At 47.0% G+C, this 19,459-nt stretch overlaps 1 protein-coding gene across 4 annotated transcripts; it reads left to right on the top strand.

Moving 5' to 3' along the window:
* Positions 1-13,624: 13,624 nt before the first annotated feature.
* On the top strand, positions 13,625-18,725 carry LOC101758223. Of its 4 annotated transcripts, none has more exons than XM_022829592.1 (2): positions 13,625-13,708; positions 16,369-18,725. In XM_022829592.1, exon 2 carries the CDS (start codon positions 17,332-17,334, stop codon positions 18,433-18,435), a length of 1,104 nt encoding a protein of 367 aa, XP_022685327.1. In that variant the 5' UTR covers positions 13,625-13,708; positions 16,369-17,331; the 3' UTR covers positions 18,436-18,725. The 4 variants fall into 3 exon arrangements, with proteins under 4 accessions (XP_022685327.1, XP_022685328.1, XP_022685326.1 ...); XM_022829591.1 differs by having other exon boundaries at positions 16,271-18,725; XM_004980238.3 differs by having other exon boundaries at positions 13,631-13,708; positions 16,271-18,725.
* Positions 18,726-19,459: the final 734 nt, after the last annotated feature.

The raw sequence follows: 19,459 nt of genomic DNA, 5'->3' as shown, positions 1-19,459 counted from the left end.
AACATGCGTCCACATCACCAATGGAAACGACAAAGCAAATCTAAGCACGAGAATGAACCAGGTCTTACCTGAAAAAGCGAAGTACGTCTTGGGCTTCTTCACTCGTGGGAGCAAAAGTAGAAAGAGCACAAAACTTTCCGCAGTATGAGAGACGGCCACCCTTCGCCCCCTTATATAGGCGATGAACGGGCGGGGATTCGACGCACTACGGGAAACCTCGAATTTGCCGAGTGTAATTACTTCGCCGAGTGTATTATTTCGGGCACTCGGCGAAGGACCGGTTTGCCGAGTGCAATACCAAAAACACTCGGCAAACATAATACACTCGGCGAAGGACCGGTTTGCCGAGTGCCACCACAAAAACACTCGGCAAACACCCACGAGGCACTCGGCAAAGATGGACACTCGGCAAACTGACGAGCACGTGACTTCCCCGTGCCGCCGCCGTCGCGGCTCCGTGACGGACGTTAGGCTTTGCCGAGTGTCTACGGGGGGCACTCGGCAAAGCCACTAGTTTGCCGAGTGTCGTGATGGGACACTCGGCAAAGTGGCGAGTATGCCGAGTGCTAGGGGGCACACTCGGCATACTATAGGGTTTGCCGAGTGTCTTTTGACACACTCGGCATAAGTAATTTTTTTTTCCCTCCTCCACCCTCCAAACTTTTTACACTCCACATGTATGGCATTTGGCACTGCATGGTAGAAGGTGGACTATTTTTTGACTTGTTTGCTATATTTAATCAATTAATTTCATTTAGAGTAATTTTTTGATTTAAGTCAAATTTGAACTGCAGGTGATTGGAATAATGGAATAATATGAGTGGAAAAATCATATTCATGTTAGTGAGTCCAAATTGAGGTCTCACCCAGAAAATGAAAAGAAATTTCGAACATTTTGCTAAGGAAACACGACTACGAACGTGTGGCCAAATGATTGTTTAATTCTCAAAAATACAAACAAAGTTTGAAAATTATGAGATTTTGCAAGATGCTATGATTTCATATGCAGAGGCTGTGGTAAAAAATTGACAAGGTTTCGCACAAGTTTTGACATATGATGTTTAGAATTCGAAGCATCTCCTGAGAGGATTCGTAGAAGTTGGAAGGATCCGGTAAGATTTTGAGACGAATCAATACATGTATTTCTCATTGAGTCCAATTTTTTTTATAGGCTATAGAGAACATAGATTGGTTCATGTCAAATTTTGGGAATTTTTCAGATCCGTTTGGTAATTTTTATTCATTAATTGCACGTATATGAATTTAATAGATATAAATTTAATATGAGCTGTAAATCCATGAAATGATGGAACAATATTACTTAAAAAATGAAATACGCAATGTTTAGTGAATTTGACTAGGTTTTTGCAAACTTTACAATCTTTTAATTAATAAAACTAGTTTGACATGAAATAATAGTACTCATTTGCCGAGTGTCGAGGGATGGCACTGGGCAAAGAGCCGATTTGCCGAGTGTCAAACTTGGGACACTCGGCAAACATCGCCGCGGTCCACCTGCCAGACGCACTTTGAAATCCAAAAAAATAAATTAAAAAAAAATGTTTGCCGAGTGCTCCTGATCTAGCACTCGGCAAAGCCATTGCCGAGTGCTAGATCACAAGCACTCGGCAAACATCGCCGCGGTCCACCTGCCAGACGCACTGTGAAATCCGAATAAAAAAAAAGTTTGCCGAGTGCTCCTGATCTAGCACTCGGCAAAGCCTTTGCCGAGTGCTAGATCATAAGCACTCGGCAAAGTGGGGCCTATCCACACTTAGCGCACCGCGCGCCTGACGCCCGGCCACACGCACGCCAACAGCCACACGCACACGCCCGCGCCCGCGCCGCCGCCGCCGCCGCCCGGCCCCCCGCGCCCGCGCCGCCCGCCCGCCCGCGCCGCCACCCCGCGCCGTCGCCGCCCGCGCCGCACCGCCGCCGCCTGCCCCGCGCCGGGATAAGGCGCCGGCCGCTGGCCCCCCAGCCTCCCCTGCGCCGCCGCCGGCTCCCCGGCCTCCCCTGCGCCCCCGGCCGGCCGCCCGCACCGGCCCCCCGTGGCCGCCCCCGTCCGGCCGCCGCACCGGCCCCCACCTTGCTTGCCGGCAGCGGCGTTTGCAGATGCCGACTGGACCACACCATCAAGGCAGCCTAAGCCTTGATGAATATAGAGAAAAATGGGTACGCAACTTCAATTCTTTATTGTAACGTTCAGTGCTACGTAATTTTTAATGATTTTGTATTTTGCCGCAGTCGGCGTCACATGATGGCCGACCTTGCTCCCAGCTCAAGGCATGGGTCATCTCCAAAAAGGGCAAGGCGATGGCCGATATAGATTTCAACCCAGACGACCCGTCCGAAGCGTACAGCCACCCTAGCATACACAGCCGCGTCAGCGAGTATACAAAGATGGCTAGGGAGGTTCACGGGCCAGACTTCGATCCGAGCTCCGAGGACATTGATGGAGAAATCGTGATGAGGGTGGGAGGAGGCAAGAAGCATGGCCGATATTGGATTGGCGACGGCGTCATCGACACGGCCTCTACTCCCACTCTCTCCCAGATCCGAGCTAGGAGCACGGACTCGAGCCCGGCGGTACGGCCACGACCCACCGCTGCACAGTTCCAGATGGAGGCTCTACAGGTTCTTTCTCTTCCATTCATCGTTCGTTTGTTGTTATACTTTAGCTTTGCATTATAACATTGCAATGAAATATTGTAGGCCCAGGTGGAAGAATCAAGGAAGAAACAAGAGGAGATTAAGGCGCAGATGGAGGCGCAGATGGAGGAAATGCGGCGGAGGATGGAGGAGGAAAACCGGATTAGGATGGAGCAGATGTTCTAGTACATGCAAAACTTTGCTTCGAGCATGGGACAGTCTTTGCCTCCGCCACCGCCGATGATGTTCCCTCCGCCTCAGCCACCCACGACTACTCCTGTGAGTCACTTGACACATTGTGCTTAAGATTCAATAGTTTAAATTTGACAACTTTAGATGTTACCTCAGAATGTCCTATCCTATGTGCAGAATCAATCGGCGGCTTCGAATAATGAAGATCAAGATTTGTCGCAGTGGTCTCCTTGGCCTCCACGGAAGTAGACTTGGTTGTGAACAATGTGGAAACTAAATTGTGACAAGAACTTGGATTTATGGATTATTTCGTGCTTATGTTGAATTATACCTGTGGTGTTTATGAATTATGCCTGTGGTTGTGAATTATCCATGTGGTTGTTTATTACAAATGCCTGTGATATGTGTATTGTGAATTGAGAGGGGTCCGTTATACGTGGCAAAATGTCGAAAAAGGGGGGGTTCTGGTCACTTTGCCGAGTGTAACACTCGGCAAAGAGGGGCCTTTGCCGAGTGTTTTGGCCTTAACACTCGGCAAAGGGGCATTTCCCAGGTGTAGGAAAGCTTGTTTGCCGAGTGCTAGGGGCAAGGCACTCGGCAAACAAGGAATCTTTGCCGAGTGCCAGGCGCGAGGCACTCGGCAAAGGGGGTCGGCTTTGCCGAGTGCCAACCCTAACACTCGGCAAAGGGGGCTGGCTTTGCCGAGTGCCCGGGACGCGGCACACGGCAAACAAACCGGGTTTGCCGAGTGCCCAGTCAGTGACACTCGGCAAAGGTCCGGTCTTTGCCGAGTGTTGGCACTCGGCAAAGACCCGGTGTTTGCCGAGTGCCTCCCGTCTGGCACTCGGCAAACCCGCCGTTACCCCGACGCCGTCAGCGCGCATTTCGCCGAGTACATCTTTTTGCCGAGTGTTTTTTGGCCGTCGACAAAATGTTTGCCGAGTGTTCGAGTTTTGACACTCGGCAAACTAGTCTTTGCCGACACAAAATTTGCCGTGTGCTCTTTGCCGAGTGTTACACTCGGCAAAGCCTTTGCCGAGTGTTTTTAGGCCTTTGCCGAGTGCCCCGGGCACTCGGCAAAGCTTCTGTTTCCCGTAGTGACGTTTCATATTTTGAGGTGACGACATGACAACCGCCCACCCAAAAGCTACCATGTGGTAAATAATTGCCAATAAAAACGAGCGAAGAGAAACTTGAGCGCAACCGCTCGCCTCCACTCCGCCGCACGCGGGGTGACGTTCTGTTGAATCCGTGATCCTTTCTTTTCGCAGGTTCGGTACGTCGGAGTAAGGATGAAAAACGGTCGGAAACGGTATTACGATATAGAAAACGAAATCGGTTTCTTTCGAAAATTTCTACATTTTATCAATTAAAGAGTACAAAAAATGGTTGACAATGGTTGTGAAACCAACTAAATCTGACAAATTTTCATGTCGAAAAGCGGTCATAATATAGAAAAATGAAAGCGGTCGGTACGGAATATTTCATTTCCGTTTTCATCCTTACGTCGGAGTCGATTCTCGCCTACAAGGGGCTAATGTTGGGGATCGGGATTAACGTCCCCACCGCGAGCGCCGAAGTTAAGGCATCAGCGAACAGGAGGACAGAATCACGTGGGCTCCACTTCACCCCATTAAGCGAAGCGGATACCAAGGGAAGGCTCGAGGAGCGGCAAATCCGGCGGACGCCTCCCAAGGAATCAGGATCCGAAGATCACTTCGCCCGCGACACTTGAAGTCTCAAGGGAACCAACCTAGTGCGGGACCATGAGCAGGGTCTGGTCCCGAGCGAAGAGAAAAGTCTCCACCGAAGTGATACACCGGGAATCGCGGAGATAAGGGCAAGACCTGTAAACAGCTGGCCAGTGTAATCCCAAAAATGTACTGTAACCGCCTGGGTAATGATTGTAAAGTACCCTAGCATATTCTCAAGGTGTAGTAGGTTGAATGGATACTCTCCAAATGTAAAAAGTCTCCTCCGGACTATAAATACCGAGCTCGTGTAACCATTCGGACGGTTCGCATTCTGTACAAGGTAACAAGGGCTTACGTGAGTTGATGTCATCTGTATACTCCATTCACTTCGCTCTGTGAACAGGGTCTTCGCAACCTACACTCCGTTGGCGAACTCCTTGTTCCCAACAAGACCATGACGGCCTTCTCCATGCAGGACAACGAGCTGTGGAATCGGCACCTATTGAACCTGGTGATCCAGGCAGCAGTCGCCGGCTATGTTGTGGGCAAGTCCTCTTGGCCGGACCGCCGGCTCAAGGTGGCGGTTGCTCTCGTGTTCGTCTCTGGGTTCTACAAGTATGCAGTGCGGATCGACTTTTTACCTCCTCATTTCGGGACCAGTGTTTCTGACGAGCCCTGAGATATGGAAGCTGTTCGGGCAAGGCCAAATTTCTTATCAGGACAAGGGAAATAGCCATAGAAGACATGCGGGAAGTTCTTGATAGGTTGTCCAATGGCAGTACAGAACGTCCAGAGTTCATGGAGTCCTTCGGTCTCACAACTGACATCATGGCAGGGGATGCTCCCCTCAACACAGTACAGAGCATCACCTTAGCAGAGACTAGGAAGCTACCAGGCATGCTCGGCGAGTTCCTGTCTCGTGATGACCACCACAATGCCTACGAGTATGTGGGAACACTTCTGGCACGGTGTTACTCACGACTCTACACCAAATGTTACATTTGATTCGAGAGGGTGCTGCTGATGGTGTGTCCGGCGCTCTCAAGAAGGCTAGCTTCTTTAGTTGGTTCAGGATCAGCATCTAAGCCTCAGCATGCTTCATTTGGTGAATCCATCCTTTCAGGGTGCATTCTCTTCGCCATCCTCTTCCCTTATGTCGCAATCCCGATAGCCCTGGTGCTCTCATGACTGCCGAAAAGGGGGACCCACTACTCCATAGTAGCAGAGGCAAAGTTGATATCATGGTGTCCTACATATTGCTTGTGGGAGCAATAGTACTAGATGTGTCCTCTGTTGTCAGCTTCTGTTTCTCCATATGCTGCTCCAAGAAGAAACAGTGGTCCCAAAAGCTCAAACAATACAACATGATCAATAGTGCAAATATATCCAATCATCTTAGATATGTATGGGAAAATTGTGGCCGCGAACGAGATGCAGACCTTAGTATGCCCATGAAGAAGTTCATCCTCGCCACTTTGTTAGCCTCGGGAACAAGAAAAGAATGGAACATTGCCAGCACCCGTGGCCAGCTTGCGCTTCATCACCGCAAGGCGACAACAACCACACTAACAGCACTTGAGGAGAGTGTCAGAACCGGCGTTGATTTCCCAACAAGCGTGCTCATATGGCACATTGTAACTGACATCTGCTTTCGTTACTCCGGCGACAAGGATGCTGCCACCACTTCTTCAGATGGATTATTGAAGAAGAAGATGAGCACAGAGCTGTCGAACTACATGATGTATGTACCTTGTCTTCAAGTGCGGTGTGTGATGCTTACTACCTACTCCAAAGTTGTACATGACGAAACTAAAGATGAAATTGCAAAACAGATATCACTGTCTGGTGATCTCAAGGATGCTGTCATCACGAAGCTTCTTTATGAAGAAATCAAGGTGGAGCATGAAGAATCAAAGGAACAAGTTGAAACAAACAAGGTCGAGCATGAAGGAGAATCCAACAAGGCGGAAGAACGAGATGAAATTGTCCAGTTAGAGCATGAAGAATCGGCCAACAGTGACAACTGACAATAATGATCCCGCTGCCGAGGATCACATGAAGAAACTCGGTCAGAGTGCTGAAGCTCTATATTCTTCTCGAGTGCTGCCGCTTGCACGCGAGGTGGCCCAGGAGCTGATTAGCATCAAGGATGAAGCTGAGCGCTGGGACCTCGTTGCTACGGTGTGGGCGGAGATGCTTTACTGCACAGCGCCACGTTGCGGGGCAGCTTTCCACGCCGAGCATCTAGCCATGGGTGGTGAGTTCGTCACTCATGTTTTCGTACTCATGTATTTGCTTGATCCTTTCATGCCACCCCTTGATGCTTGATCTCCTACTACATGCGCCGTGCCGTTAGTGTCTAAGCCGTTTCGAGCAACTATTTCATCATCCTGTACTCTTATGATTGCATATCTTACTTCGACCCGAACCAAGAAACTAGCTTTTGTGTGTGTGCAGCTATCTTTTACAAAATATGTAATAAGTTTTCAAGTTACATCTGCTCCAGTAGGATCGATGATGGAATATGTAAACGCCGAATCACTACCGGAATCCTGGCAGTTGCCTAGTGCTAGCATCTTCGCCGAGTGCCTTTTCTCGGGCACTCGGCAAAACACTCTTTGCCGAGTCCACAGGAAAAGGCACTCGGCAAACATCAGGCACTAGGTATATGTCATTTTTGCCGAGTGCCTGTACTCGGCAAAAGAAAACACTCGACAAAAAGTAAATTATACCGAGTGCTAAATTGTAGCACTCGGCAACGATATGCCACGTCACAACCTCTGGCACGCCAGGCAAACGGCGTCACTGCACGTCACTTGTTGCCCGAGTGTCTAACCGTGGCAATCGGCAAAGCGTCAAGTTTGTCGAGTTCCCTACGCCCACCACTTGGCAAAATATGAAGTTTGCCCGAGTGCAACTACTGCAGCACTCGGCAAACCTTACGGCCCCGTGCACACTTACGGCCCACTGGGCCGCTGGCGCTTACGGCCCAGTAGGCTGCAGCGGCCGTGCGGTGCAGCGCAGGGGTGGGACTTTAGTCCCATCTCGCTCGCCTAGCAGCAGCCAGCCCTGCTTAAAGTGTTGGACGCGGGAGGCGGTTTCGAACATCCAAAAACCGCCTCCCACGTGCACCCGGCCGCCCCTTTCGCCTTGAGCCGGACCGGCCGGCTCGCTACGGCTCGACCGCTGCTTGCGGGCCAGCTGGACCGGCTCCAGGCCAATTTTTTTTTGAAAAAAGGATATTTGCTGAGTGCCCTAGATCTGGGCACTCGACCAACGTTTGGTATGAAAAATAAAAACATCAAGTTTAAATGAGCACGTCTGAGTGCATTGCTTGCGGAGTGCCATACTGTGGCACTCGGCAAAACATCAAGTTTGGCGAGTGCATTGCTCCAGCACTCGGCACATCCTACCCTTTGTCGAGTGCTTTGCACAGGCACCTGGCAAAATATAACCGATTTTTTCTTAAACCTGCCTAAAACTTTTTCTTGTGTTCCCATAGTACATTTGGTGATCCATCCTTGATTTTGGTATTTTTCTCAAATGGGTAGCTATATTTTATAATTTTTTTTCTTTAGATGAATTTTTTTACTTATTTTAAAATTTGAACTGCAAGTGATTCGAATGAGGTCACAAAATTAGTAAAAAATTGATATTCATGTTAAAGGGTATGGTTTGAGGTCGCATGCAAGAAATGAGAACTTTTCGATCGTCTTGTGACGTGAACATGATTATAAATGTGTGTTTTTAAATTGTCAATGGTTTTTAAATTCTAAAAAAACAAACAAACTCGAAAAATAATGAAATTAGTAGTGCCTTCATGGGATTATATATTGAGTCCATGATAAAAAATTGAGAAGGTTTTGAACAAGTTGGAACGTACGTTGCTTACAAAACGGAAAAACTCCGAAGAAGTATAATCATGTTTCTAAGCATTGATCACATGTAGAACTACATTGATGAAAAAAATTTGAATTTGATTCAAATTTTTTTTCATAGACAATAAATTACATAGATAGCTTAAAATTAAAATTTGGTTATTTATCAGTTCAGTATTTTTGAATTTTATTTTTACAAAAAAGAGATTTAAATTTGCCGAGTGCTGCACTCGGCAAATGTTTGCCGAGTGTCCCTGGTGGAAGCACTCGGCAAAAACAGTCATATGGGGCCCACCTGTCAGCCCACGTCTCAAGGGTTAGGGTTAAAATGAAAATTAAAAAAATATTTGCCGAGTGCCCCAGACTGAGGCACTCGGCAAACACTCGGCAAACACTGTGTGTTGCCGAGTGGCGTGGACCTGGGCACTCGGCAAACATAGTGAATTTGGGCCCACCTGTCAGCCCCCGTTTGAACGGTTAGGTTTAAAATGAAAATTAAAAAAATATTTGCCGAGTGCCCCAGACTGAGGCACTCGGCAAACACTCGGCAAACACTGTGTGTTGCCGAGTGGCGTGGACCTGGGCACTCGGCAAACATAGTGAATTTGGGCCCACCTGTCAGCCCCCGTTTGAACGGTTAGGTTTAAAATGAAAATTAAAAAAATATTTGCCGAGTGCCCCAGACTGAGGCACTCGGCAAACACTGTGTTTGCCGAGTGCCTTGGATCTGGGCACTCGGCAAAGGTGGTGGTGGCCCCACCTATCACTGGGCACACCAGCCTTTGCCGAGTGCCATAGATCTGGGCACTTGGCAAAGGGGCCCGGGGTATAACCCTGCCCAGCCCGCACGCCCTGCGGTCGCTCAGTCTTCTCACCGCGCCACCACGCCAGCACGCCCCGTCGCGCCGCCACCTCCGCTGTCCTCACGCCGCCATCCCACATCCTCAATCCTCAGCCACGCTGCCGCCCCGTTCTCGCCGCACCCCGCCCGCCGGGCCTCCCGCTCCCCGGCCGCCCCCGACCACCCACCCGGGCACCGGTACACCCGGCCCCCTGCACCCCTCTCGCTGCCTCCCCAGCATGCTGTCGTCTCCCCACGCCGCCGCACACTCCGCACGTTGACGCACGCCGGCGCCGTTTCCACCCCGCACCCCGGCGCCTCCGGTTCAAGTATACTCATATATGTGTATATTGTATATGTGTATGTGTATGTGTATATTGTATATGTGAATGTGTATATTGTATATATGTGTAGATATGTATATGTGTATATTGTATATGATGTGTATGTTGTATGTTATATATATGTGTGTTCGTGGTATAGATGTCGGCCATCGTGCCGTCTTTTTCTTGCAGGTTTTGAAAACCTCGCCGTGCAGGGGAGGTGCTGCCGAAAATTTGATTGACATTATTGTGGTTATTTTGTAGGCGAGTCCGTAGCACCGTCCTCGACTCGTGGAGCCCCGGCGCTGCTACCCCTGCTTCTCCCGTCCTCGACTCGACCGGTGAGAAATCTTGTTATTTATTGTACACATCGAAAACCTAGTTAGGCGTCTCCCATTCGAAAGAGATACGGCTGGAGATATGTTGATCTTTACATATCTGAAACCGTGTCTGTTTTGAATTGTCCACGTCTTTGGACAGCCCGAGGATATGTAGGTATAGGGTTAGTTTCCATGGTCTACTTCGATCCGTTACAGAGTTTCAGCAGCATCTCCCTATTGTTCTTCGGATACACAATCTCCCTGTCGGGACGTGTATTTGGGGAACAGTGGGGAGGTGCTGTCGAAATTCAGTCTTGGATAGGAGTAGACCATGGAAACTAACCTCATATCTACACATCCTTGGGTGGGATTAGGACCTATCCCCACCTATTAGAGAGTACGTATATGTGGGTGTTTGCAATGATCTCTTGTTAAGAATGGATTTTCCTAGTATGAGCTCTTGATGGACTAGTCTATTCTTGTTTGGGTGATTCTTAACTAGGTGAATGCTCATGTGGTGATCTTTTTATACATTGCTAAAACTTGATACTTGCTTCATCTCCACTGTTGTAACTTTATATCATCTCGTTGCGATGCTATTGTTTCTAATGATCTATCAAGCTTTATCTCCCTAGTAGCCTTTGAGAGTGCATTGTGATATATTTGAGAATCTTGTTAGGTTCTGCATTTCCATGGCATGCATTTTGTGCTTTCATGCTTTTCTTGATGGTTGCATTGTCAACAAGGGGGAGAGAAATCTACACAAACTCTTTCATCTATCAAGGGGGAGACTTTGCATGTATGCATGTTTTCAGGGGGAGTGCATAAGTTCAGGGGGAGTATTTGTGAGTTGTTGATGTGCTCTTGTTATGGTTTGCATGTATGCATGTTTTCAGGGGGAGTGCATAAGTTCAGGGGGAGTATTTGTGAGTTGTTGATGTGCTCTTGTTATGCTCTTATGCTCTTGTACCGGTCGCGTTGAGCTGTTTACCTCTTCTTGAGGAGCCGGTTTTTTGATTTGAGTTTAGATTTTCATGTGATTGGTGTTGAGCCCATTTTCTGCCTCTTCTTGAGGGATCACATGATTTTATCTCACTTGTGTAGAGCCGTTGCCCTTATCTTAGGGGACTGAGATTTTTTATTTTGAGTTTCTTGTTTTCTATTTCAATACTATGAATTTGTGGGGTGTTGTCAATGCACTCATCAAGGGGGAGATTGAGGACCAATGGTGGTCACCCTTGGATGATGAGTGATTGACAACGTTGTGTTGGTTTGATGTTGCTCTTGGCTTGTGATGTGCAGGTGTAGGATGTGACGTGGCGGTCGACGGCGTGCGGTGAAGGTCAAGCGAAAGGTTCATGCCGATGGACCAAGGACGGTGAAGGATGAACGTGAGTAGGCTTGGACCGATGGACCCGAGGAGTCCGGGCAAAGTCACGGGTGGTTCATATGGTGCACGGAATGGCGAGAAGGCATGACAAGATGGAGACGGCGTCGGTCGAGTCAAGCGGGAGGCTTGGCGGAGGCCGGACACGCGTCGACATCGTAGAGGTCGCGTGGCGGCCAAGCGTAGATGGATGGTTTGGGTGGTTTGGGCCTCAAAACCACCACGCAGCCAGGTTTCCCAGTTTGGGCCTCAAAACCGGGGGCGAGCCCGGTGCGGCCGGAGCTTCGAAAAGGAGGGCACGTGGCGTCATCGCGAAGCTTGCGTCGAGGCGAAGCAAAGTCGTGAAGGTGGCGTGTCCGTCCGATGCGCGGATAAAAGCTTGGACCGAAATGCCCCTGCGTGGGTAGTTATGTTAGTTGTAGCTGTAGGGGTAATTTTGTCTTTCGTCCTGGACTATAAATAGGGATAGGGGCTGGTTATTTCAGCACCTCTTGGCTTAGCAACTCATTATCTATTTGCTTAGAGGCTACTCATGTGCTTAAAGTGAGAGGAGAGAGGGAGATTAGAGAGTGATTACTCTTTTCTCTTAATTTCTTCATCTTTAGTGGGTGGATGAAGGGAGGAGGCTAGTCCTCATCTTGTATAGAAGATGTTCTCGTGATTTAGTATTATTTGTTGTCTCAAATTGTGCTAAATCTTTGATTCCCGAGCATTTTTCTTTTTCCCTATTTTCGGAGCTATTTTTGGGGAATTTTCGTTCATCTTGTTTGAGCCCGAATCTCATGAGTTTGGTTGAAGGGAAATGTTGCTAGGACCTTAGGGAGCATCTTTGATATGATCCCCCTTCAAATCCCTCACGAATCCGGCTTGAATTTTGAATTTTCCCAAATCGTGTTCTTGAGTTAGGGTTTTGGTTTTCTTCAAGATTTGCAATGAATACTTGAGCTTTTTGAGAGTTGTCTCATGGATCTATTTACCCTTGGGGTATTGTATCCTTGTCTCAAGTTTCGTTTCGAATCGTGGAGTATCGAGGAAGGAATTTTGAATTGAAGTGTGGCCGGCATTCTTTGGGTTCTTGGCCGTTCGTTCTCTGTTCCTTGTATCCTTCTGTTTGTGTGCGCAGGTGACGGAGCAGCGCTTCACTTGTTGCCTGGCCGTTCACAGCGAGCGGCACGCGGGCTGGGGGAAGCAAGCAGCGGCCCAGCAGCCTTCGCAGGCCGGCAGCCCAGCGAGTTGGCAGGCTGCCCCAGGTGTTGATCGCTAGCAGGCCGTCTGGAGCTTGCGATCCAGGAGTAGCTGACGCATCGCGGGCCAGACCAGGCCACAAGCACGGCGACAGGCCAAGCAACGAGCAGGCAAGCAGCGCAAGTAGCAGGTAGTGCCTTCGTGCCATGAAGAGTTGCTTTCTAGCTACAGTGATCAATGATTTGAGTAATCATTATTAGTTCTTTCACATGGCTGATAGCACTGTTCTAGTCCATGGTTGTTCGGTGTTAAATTAGCTTTTCTAATCCTCTGTTAATCCTAACACTTAGTCAATTAATACTTGTTCACTTTCTTGAGTACTTAATGTGTTTTCTCTCTTGCTAATTATGCTTAGTTGAGTAAGTTTTTTTTGGTCTGTGAGCTTGCTGGAATCTGATTGTGAGTCACTTTATGCTCTGCTTCCGCCATGTCACGCATGTATTCGGATCACTTTGAGCCTTACTTTCGATACGTGTATCGTTCCTAGGGTGAGCTTGTCACGAGTTGACTTGCGTCATTTTGACGATACAACGTGCTGTGTATTTTGGAGTTGCATTTGGGACATAGGTCTAGTTCTCATTGAGAATTTTTATAGGCTCCCATTCACCCCCCTCTGGTCGCCCTTTCGATCCTTCACGCATCCTTTTTCATGTTGCATGGTCGAGCAGTGTCTAGATTTGCCAATGAATGCTAAGCTGGGCGACCTCAAATGCCGTGAGCCACATGCGTGGAGACCTGCAGGTAGGGTTTTTGGGGGATCCGATCCGGCGGGCCGGTGGATCGAGGGGCTCAAGAACGTGCTCAGGAAACTTACCACCGACAACTGCTCTTTCCAAAGGAACGACAGAATTGAATCTGAGGTCCGCCAGCTTTGCGTAGCTACAAGAGAAATGTTGCAGAATAAGAGACGAAATTCTGTCGGTTAGCTTTGCGGTCTATTTAAGCAAGCATCTTACAGACATATGAACTTTGCTCTCTACCGAAGCAAGATCTCGTTGCCGCATAAAGTGTGTATCAAACTTGCCGATCACCAATCATCCCAATCATTATAAATATACTACTGCAGCAAGCTAGGCAACACTGCGTGCTGTGCTTGCGTGTACCAAATATTAAAATGAGGCCCATTATAACTACTGGTGCCGAACCTGGCAGGGGTGATCTGATGAAAGAACCACGGTAACTAGATGTCATTTCTTGCTTTCATTTTGTTTATTATTATATTCATTTATTATCCAAAGTCAATATAGTTGTCATGTTCCATTTTAGTACATGTTTACACTCATACGCTCAATTCTTCTTATAGTTTGTGCGAAGAACTACCAAGTTTAGTCTTGCCAACTGCTCCCTCTCTCCGTAAATATAAGAGATTATAGCAAAAACATCACAAACATTACTAGCATTTACTCTCTCCATTTCAAATTACAAGACGTTTCAAGAATCTTGGAGAGTCAAAGTTTCTTAAGTTTGGCCAAATTTATATGATAATATAATAATATTTATGATGTCAACTAAATACCATTAGATTACTCATCAATTATATTTTCATACTATGCCTATTTGATATAAAAAATCTTTATAATTTGATTTATAATTTTGGTTAAACTTGAAATGCTTTGACTCTCCAAGATTTTTGGAACGTCTTATAATTTGGAATGGAGGGAGTAATAGATTAATCGTGAAATGCAAAAGGATCTGTAGTCTAGTGGTTAGAGGCTTAGAGGACCTAGCTGAGCAGCATACCCGAGTTCTCGACTCCATGGCAGAAAATTAGGCTGGTCTGAAATAATAATAAAAAAAGCTAAGGGCATCTTCTACTGACTCCGGTCAAAACAACAAAGATTAATCGTGAAACCAACTACCAGAACATTTGTATAGGTATTATTGTAGTACATTAAAGATCATACCAATGTCCTAAAATGCATATATTTACACTTTTTTGGCGTGTTCCCCCACATTGTGTGTGTGTGTAATATTTTGAATAATTTGGTCTGCCAACACTGCACCTTTTCACAACCATAATTGTAAGGTTTTCTGACCGCGGCGAATTCAACTATTGAAAATCGCTTGTAGGCTTATTACCCTTGATTTCCAGTTTTCAAAGTTAATTACCTCCTACCTGGCTTATAGAGAGTGATTTGGTCGCTACCTCCCTTTTATCTTTCATTGGTGTGGGCTTTAGCCCATGAATGATGTGTGTCCCCTAATGGTCTCTTTCTCTCTTTTCTCCCTAGTCTCTTCTCTCTAGCTTGTGAGATCGTCCCATTTCTCTCTCTTTCTTCTTTGCATGAAATCCAACACGGCCGCGGAAGGAGGTTGAGCACTAGTTCATTAGCATCTTCATGAGTGAAATTTTAGAAGCTCTCCATGAGGCAAAATACAATGCGTGAGTCATCACCAAAGGACCATTGAAGGGAGATATTTCCCACTCCGCTCGATTGATGCATTGCTAGGAAGGTAGACATTGGTGCACTTCCATTCCTTTCTTTTCCTCCTCTAGACTCCTTCCCTACTTGGCCCATATATTGGGGGAGAGTACCACATTGATGAGTCTAGACTATGCATGTATCATGGTGCTGGTACAAGGTTGTCACCAACGAAGGAGACTATAGACACGTCCATAGATTCACGGGAGAGATTGATGGCAGTGTGGCCGAGGGTAGGAGTCATGTGGAGAAGTGGTTCTTTTTTGAAGTCAGGTGATGAACATCATCTTGCGAAAAGGACAACGTTGGATTCAATTAGGGCCAAAACAATACATTGCAACTATAGGTTGGTCGATGGTAGCAACAATAGGTCTAGGAGCACAAGCATTGAAACCTCACCCCTCTAGTTAATAATTGTGCAGTATAATCACCATCAAATATGTCCCAGGTTGGCGACATGGTTTTCTTCTTAATACAAAGATAGGCAACTCTCTCACGTGCTCTTTCTTTGTTGAGGTGAACAGCAGGGGAGGCCCCTACTGATATTTTCTATTATAAAAAGGAGAATTGTATACACCTTACAAGGCCTTAGGCCCAAAGAGAAAAATGAATTACAAAACAAGGCTTCCATAATTTTATGGGAGGGCTTGGCCCTATGCAGAATAAGACTAAACACGTCTGTGAAAATTGATTACTACCTCCCTAGTGATAGAGGCACACCATAAAAAAATCACTTTATTGCTATGACCCACGTATGTTATTAAAATAACCAAAAGTAATATCTAATGCTTAATCTATTTATCATCATGTACGTCGGACAAAAATATCCAAAAGTAAACTTATATACGATTCTAAATTACCTATTTATATTATTGTTGATGTACAAATACTAATTTAAGCTATACACTCATGAGGTGTGTCTCCATGTAGACACTTTATACATGTATGTGAGGAAGTGATGAAAAGTAAATTTGTGAGGAAAGAGTAATGCTACAACATGCCGTAACTAGCGGGAATAATAAATCTGTGAGGGGATGCACTGTAGGAAATGCACCTCGATATATTAAATACAATGCATGGAGGTGGATGAAAAATTTATAGAGTAATTAGTAATTAAGAAACAATCACAACTGGGCAAGGATAACAAGTACATACACCTATGAGTATTATGTTGAAGTATTAAAGAAAATAAAAGAAGGGTAGGTACACAGTTTTGATTAATTATTAGCTAGAAGTCCAATTTCTAAATAAATTTTAAATACAATATCTATTTAAAATATTAATGAGGTATCAATGGTGAATTGCATCCATTCAGCTGGGTGCCTGCTGTCCAAGAGCTGTGGTACACGTGGGAGATCCACAGCATGATCATCCTCAGCCTGTTCCTGCAAGTTTTCCTCTTCCTCTTCGCAGGAACACGGATGCATAGCAACAATGGCCTGCGGCGCTTGGTCCTGTGGCTTGCCTACTTATCGGCCGACTCAGTGGCCACCTTCGTGCTGGGCCACCTCGCCATCCGCACTATCGAGCCGAGCGACCAAGGGCTCATGCCCTTCTGGGCGCCGTTCGTGCTCGTCCACCTGGGCGGGCAGGAGACCATGACGGCCTTCTCCATGCAGGACAACGAGCTGTGGAAGCGGCACCTGCTGAACCTGGTCATCCAGGCAGTAGTCGCCTGTTACGTCGTGCGCAAGTCCTCTTGGCCGGACCGCCGACTCAAGGGGGCATTGGTTCTCGTGTTCGTCTCTGGGTTCTTGAAGTACGCGGGGCGTACTGCGTATCTCTACTTTGCGTGCCCAAAGTTTCTGAAGAGCCCCTTGTCTTGGAAGTTGTTTGGGCAAGGCAGAATTTCTTATGAGGACCAAAGGGAAAATGCCATAGAATACATGGGAGGAGTTCTTGATAGGTTGTCCAAACGCAGTACAGAGCGTTCACGGTTCATGGAGTCCTACAATCTCACAACTGACATCATGGCAGGGGATGCTCCCCTCAACGCAGTGCGAACCATCACCTTAGCTGAGAATGGGAAGCTACCAGGCATGCTCGATGAGTTCCTGTGTCGTGATGACCGCCAGAATGCCTATGAGCACGTGGGAACACTTCTTGTACAGTGCTACTCACGACTCTACACCAAAGGTTATGTTGTAGAGTTTGACAGATGGTTCCACTGCTCCTTTAAAGCACAAGGAGGGTTCATCAGTTGGTTCAGGATCGCTATCTAAGCCTTTCCCAGTTTCATTAATTGTCTTTCATTCCCTTGTCTACGGGGCATCCACCCTCTTCCCGTATGTCACAATCCCGATAGCCCTGGTGCTCTTCGCGACCGCCAATAAGGGGGACCCACTACTCCATGGTAGCAGAGGCAGAGTTGATATCATGGTGTCCTACCTACTGCTTGTGGGAGCAATAGTACTAGATGTGTCCTCTGTTGTCAGCTTGTTTTTGCCCAACAAGAAACAGTGGTGCCAAAAGCTCAACCAATACAACATGATCAATAGTGCAAAGGTACCCTACAAGTTGCTTAGCAACATACACTTTCTTAGCTTTGACATTTTGTTAGAGTGTGGCCCCGGACGTGATAATATAGACCTCAGTATGCCCATGAAGAAGTTCATCCTCGACACTTTGTTAGCCTCAGGAACAAGAAAAGAATGGAACATTTCCTGCACCCGTGGCCAGCTTGCGCTTCATCACCGCAAGCCGATGACAACCACACTAAGAGCACTTGAGGATAGCGTCAGAACCGGTGTTGATTTCCCAAGAAGCATGCTCGTATGGCACATTGCAACAGACATCTGCTTTCATTACACCGGTCACAAGGACGCAGCCACCACTTCTTCATATGGATTATTGAAGAAGCATGACTATAAGCAGATAAGCAGAGAGCTATCGAACTACATCATGTACCTTGTCTTCAAGTGCGGTGTGATGCTTACTACCTACTCCCAAGTTGTACATGACGACACCATAGATGAAATTGCAGAAAAGATATCGCTGTCAGGTGATCACGAAGATGCTGCCATCACGAAGCTTCTTCTTTCTGAAGAAATCAAGGTGGAGCATGAAGAATCAAAGGAACAAGTCGAAACAAGCAAGGTCAAGCATGAAGGAGAAACCACCAAGCAGGAAGAACAAGATGAAATTGTCCAGATAGAGCATGAAGAATCGACCAACGATGACAGTAACGATGCCGCTGCCAAGGATCACATGAAGAAACACTGTCAGAGTGCTGAAGCTCTATATTCTTCTCCAGTCCTACCCCGTGCACGTGAGGTGGCCCGGGAGCTGATTAGCATCAAGGATGAAGCTGAGCGCTGGGACCTTATTGCCGCGGTTTGGGCGGAGATGCTTTACTACACCGCGCCACGTTGCGGGGCAGCTTTCCACGCCGAGCATCTAACCAAGGGTGGTGAGTTTGTCACTCATGTTTTCGTTCTCATGTATTTGCTTGGTCCTTTCATGCCACCCCCTGGTGCTTGACCTCCTTCACCCCCACTACATGCGCCTGTTGTGTCTAAGCCTTTTCGAGCAATTATTTCATCATCCTCTACTCTTATGATTGTATCTTACTTCGATCCAAACAAAGAAACTAGCTTTTGTGTGTGCAACTGCAGCTATCTTTTACCATCATATCATATGTAATAAGTTTCCAAATTCCATGTGCTCCAGGAGGACGATGGAATATGTAAACACCAAATGGAACTTTTTTCATGAATTTCATTGAATGCAAGTCTCATGTATCTCGTTGATCAGAGGATCGAGTTGTTGTAGCGATTGAACTTTGAGCTTAATTTACTGAGCATGTGGTTGGATCAGATCGATGACCCTTAAGCTGCTAAGCATATGAGCTGATCCGTGATAATCGATCATCAAGCTAGACCTGGGCGCGTACGAGCACGGCGGCACTGCCCGGAGGGACGAGTGCAGCATCGCGGTTGCTGTCGTCGTGTCGCTGATGAGCGATGCATCACTGCTGGCGCGAGCACGACATCTCACTACAATGCTGACTTTGGCATCTGATCCGCGCATCCGTTTTCTTGTTGGTCGAGCAGTCTAGATTTGCGAATGAATTCTGAGCTGGGCCATCTCAAATCCATTCTCTCTCGACCAATTCAACGAAAATGATCATCATATAGACGATTCAGTAATTACTGTTGTACACGCTCTGCCTAAACATCGCTATTTGCACAATTTGGAGCCTCTGATTTCCCCGACCAAGTGCTCTCACAAGATCGATGATCCATTACTACTAATTACTACATAATACTACCTGTCTCGATTTGGCTTTGATCTTTAGAGGGAATCATGTACTCCATACTATGTGTGTAAATGGTACAGATATAGGAGTACAGATCTCTAAACTTCAAAAAAGAAAATCAGCAGTGTTGTTGTTCTTGACTTTCCGACAGCAAACCACCAGAACCCTGATCATCTCTTACTACCAGCCCTTCAATTCGTTGCGTAGCAAAAAGCTAACAGATGAGTATTACCCCTAGTGGCGGAG

The sequence above is a fragment of the Setaria italica genome, chromosome VIII (genome assembly GCF_000263155.2).
Source record: "Setaria italica strain Yugu1 chromosome VIII, Setaria_italica_v2.0, whole genome shotgun sequence".
NCBI lineage: Eukaryota > Viridiplantae > Streptophyta > Magnoliopsida > Poales > Poaceae > Setaria > Setaria italica.
Note: the sequence above shows the minus strand (reverse complement) of the source record. Positions and strands in the feature narration are given on the sequence as shown.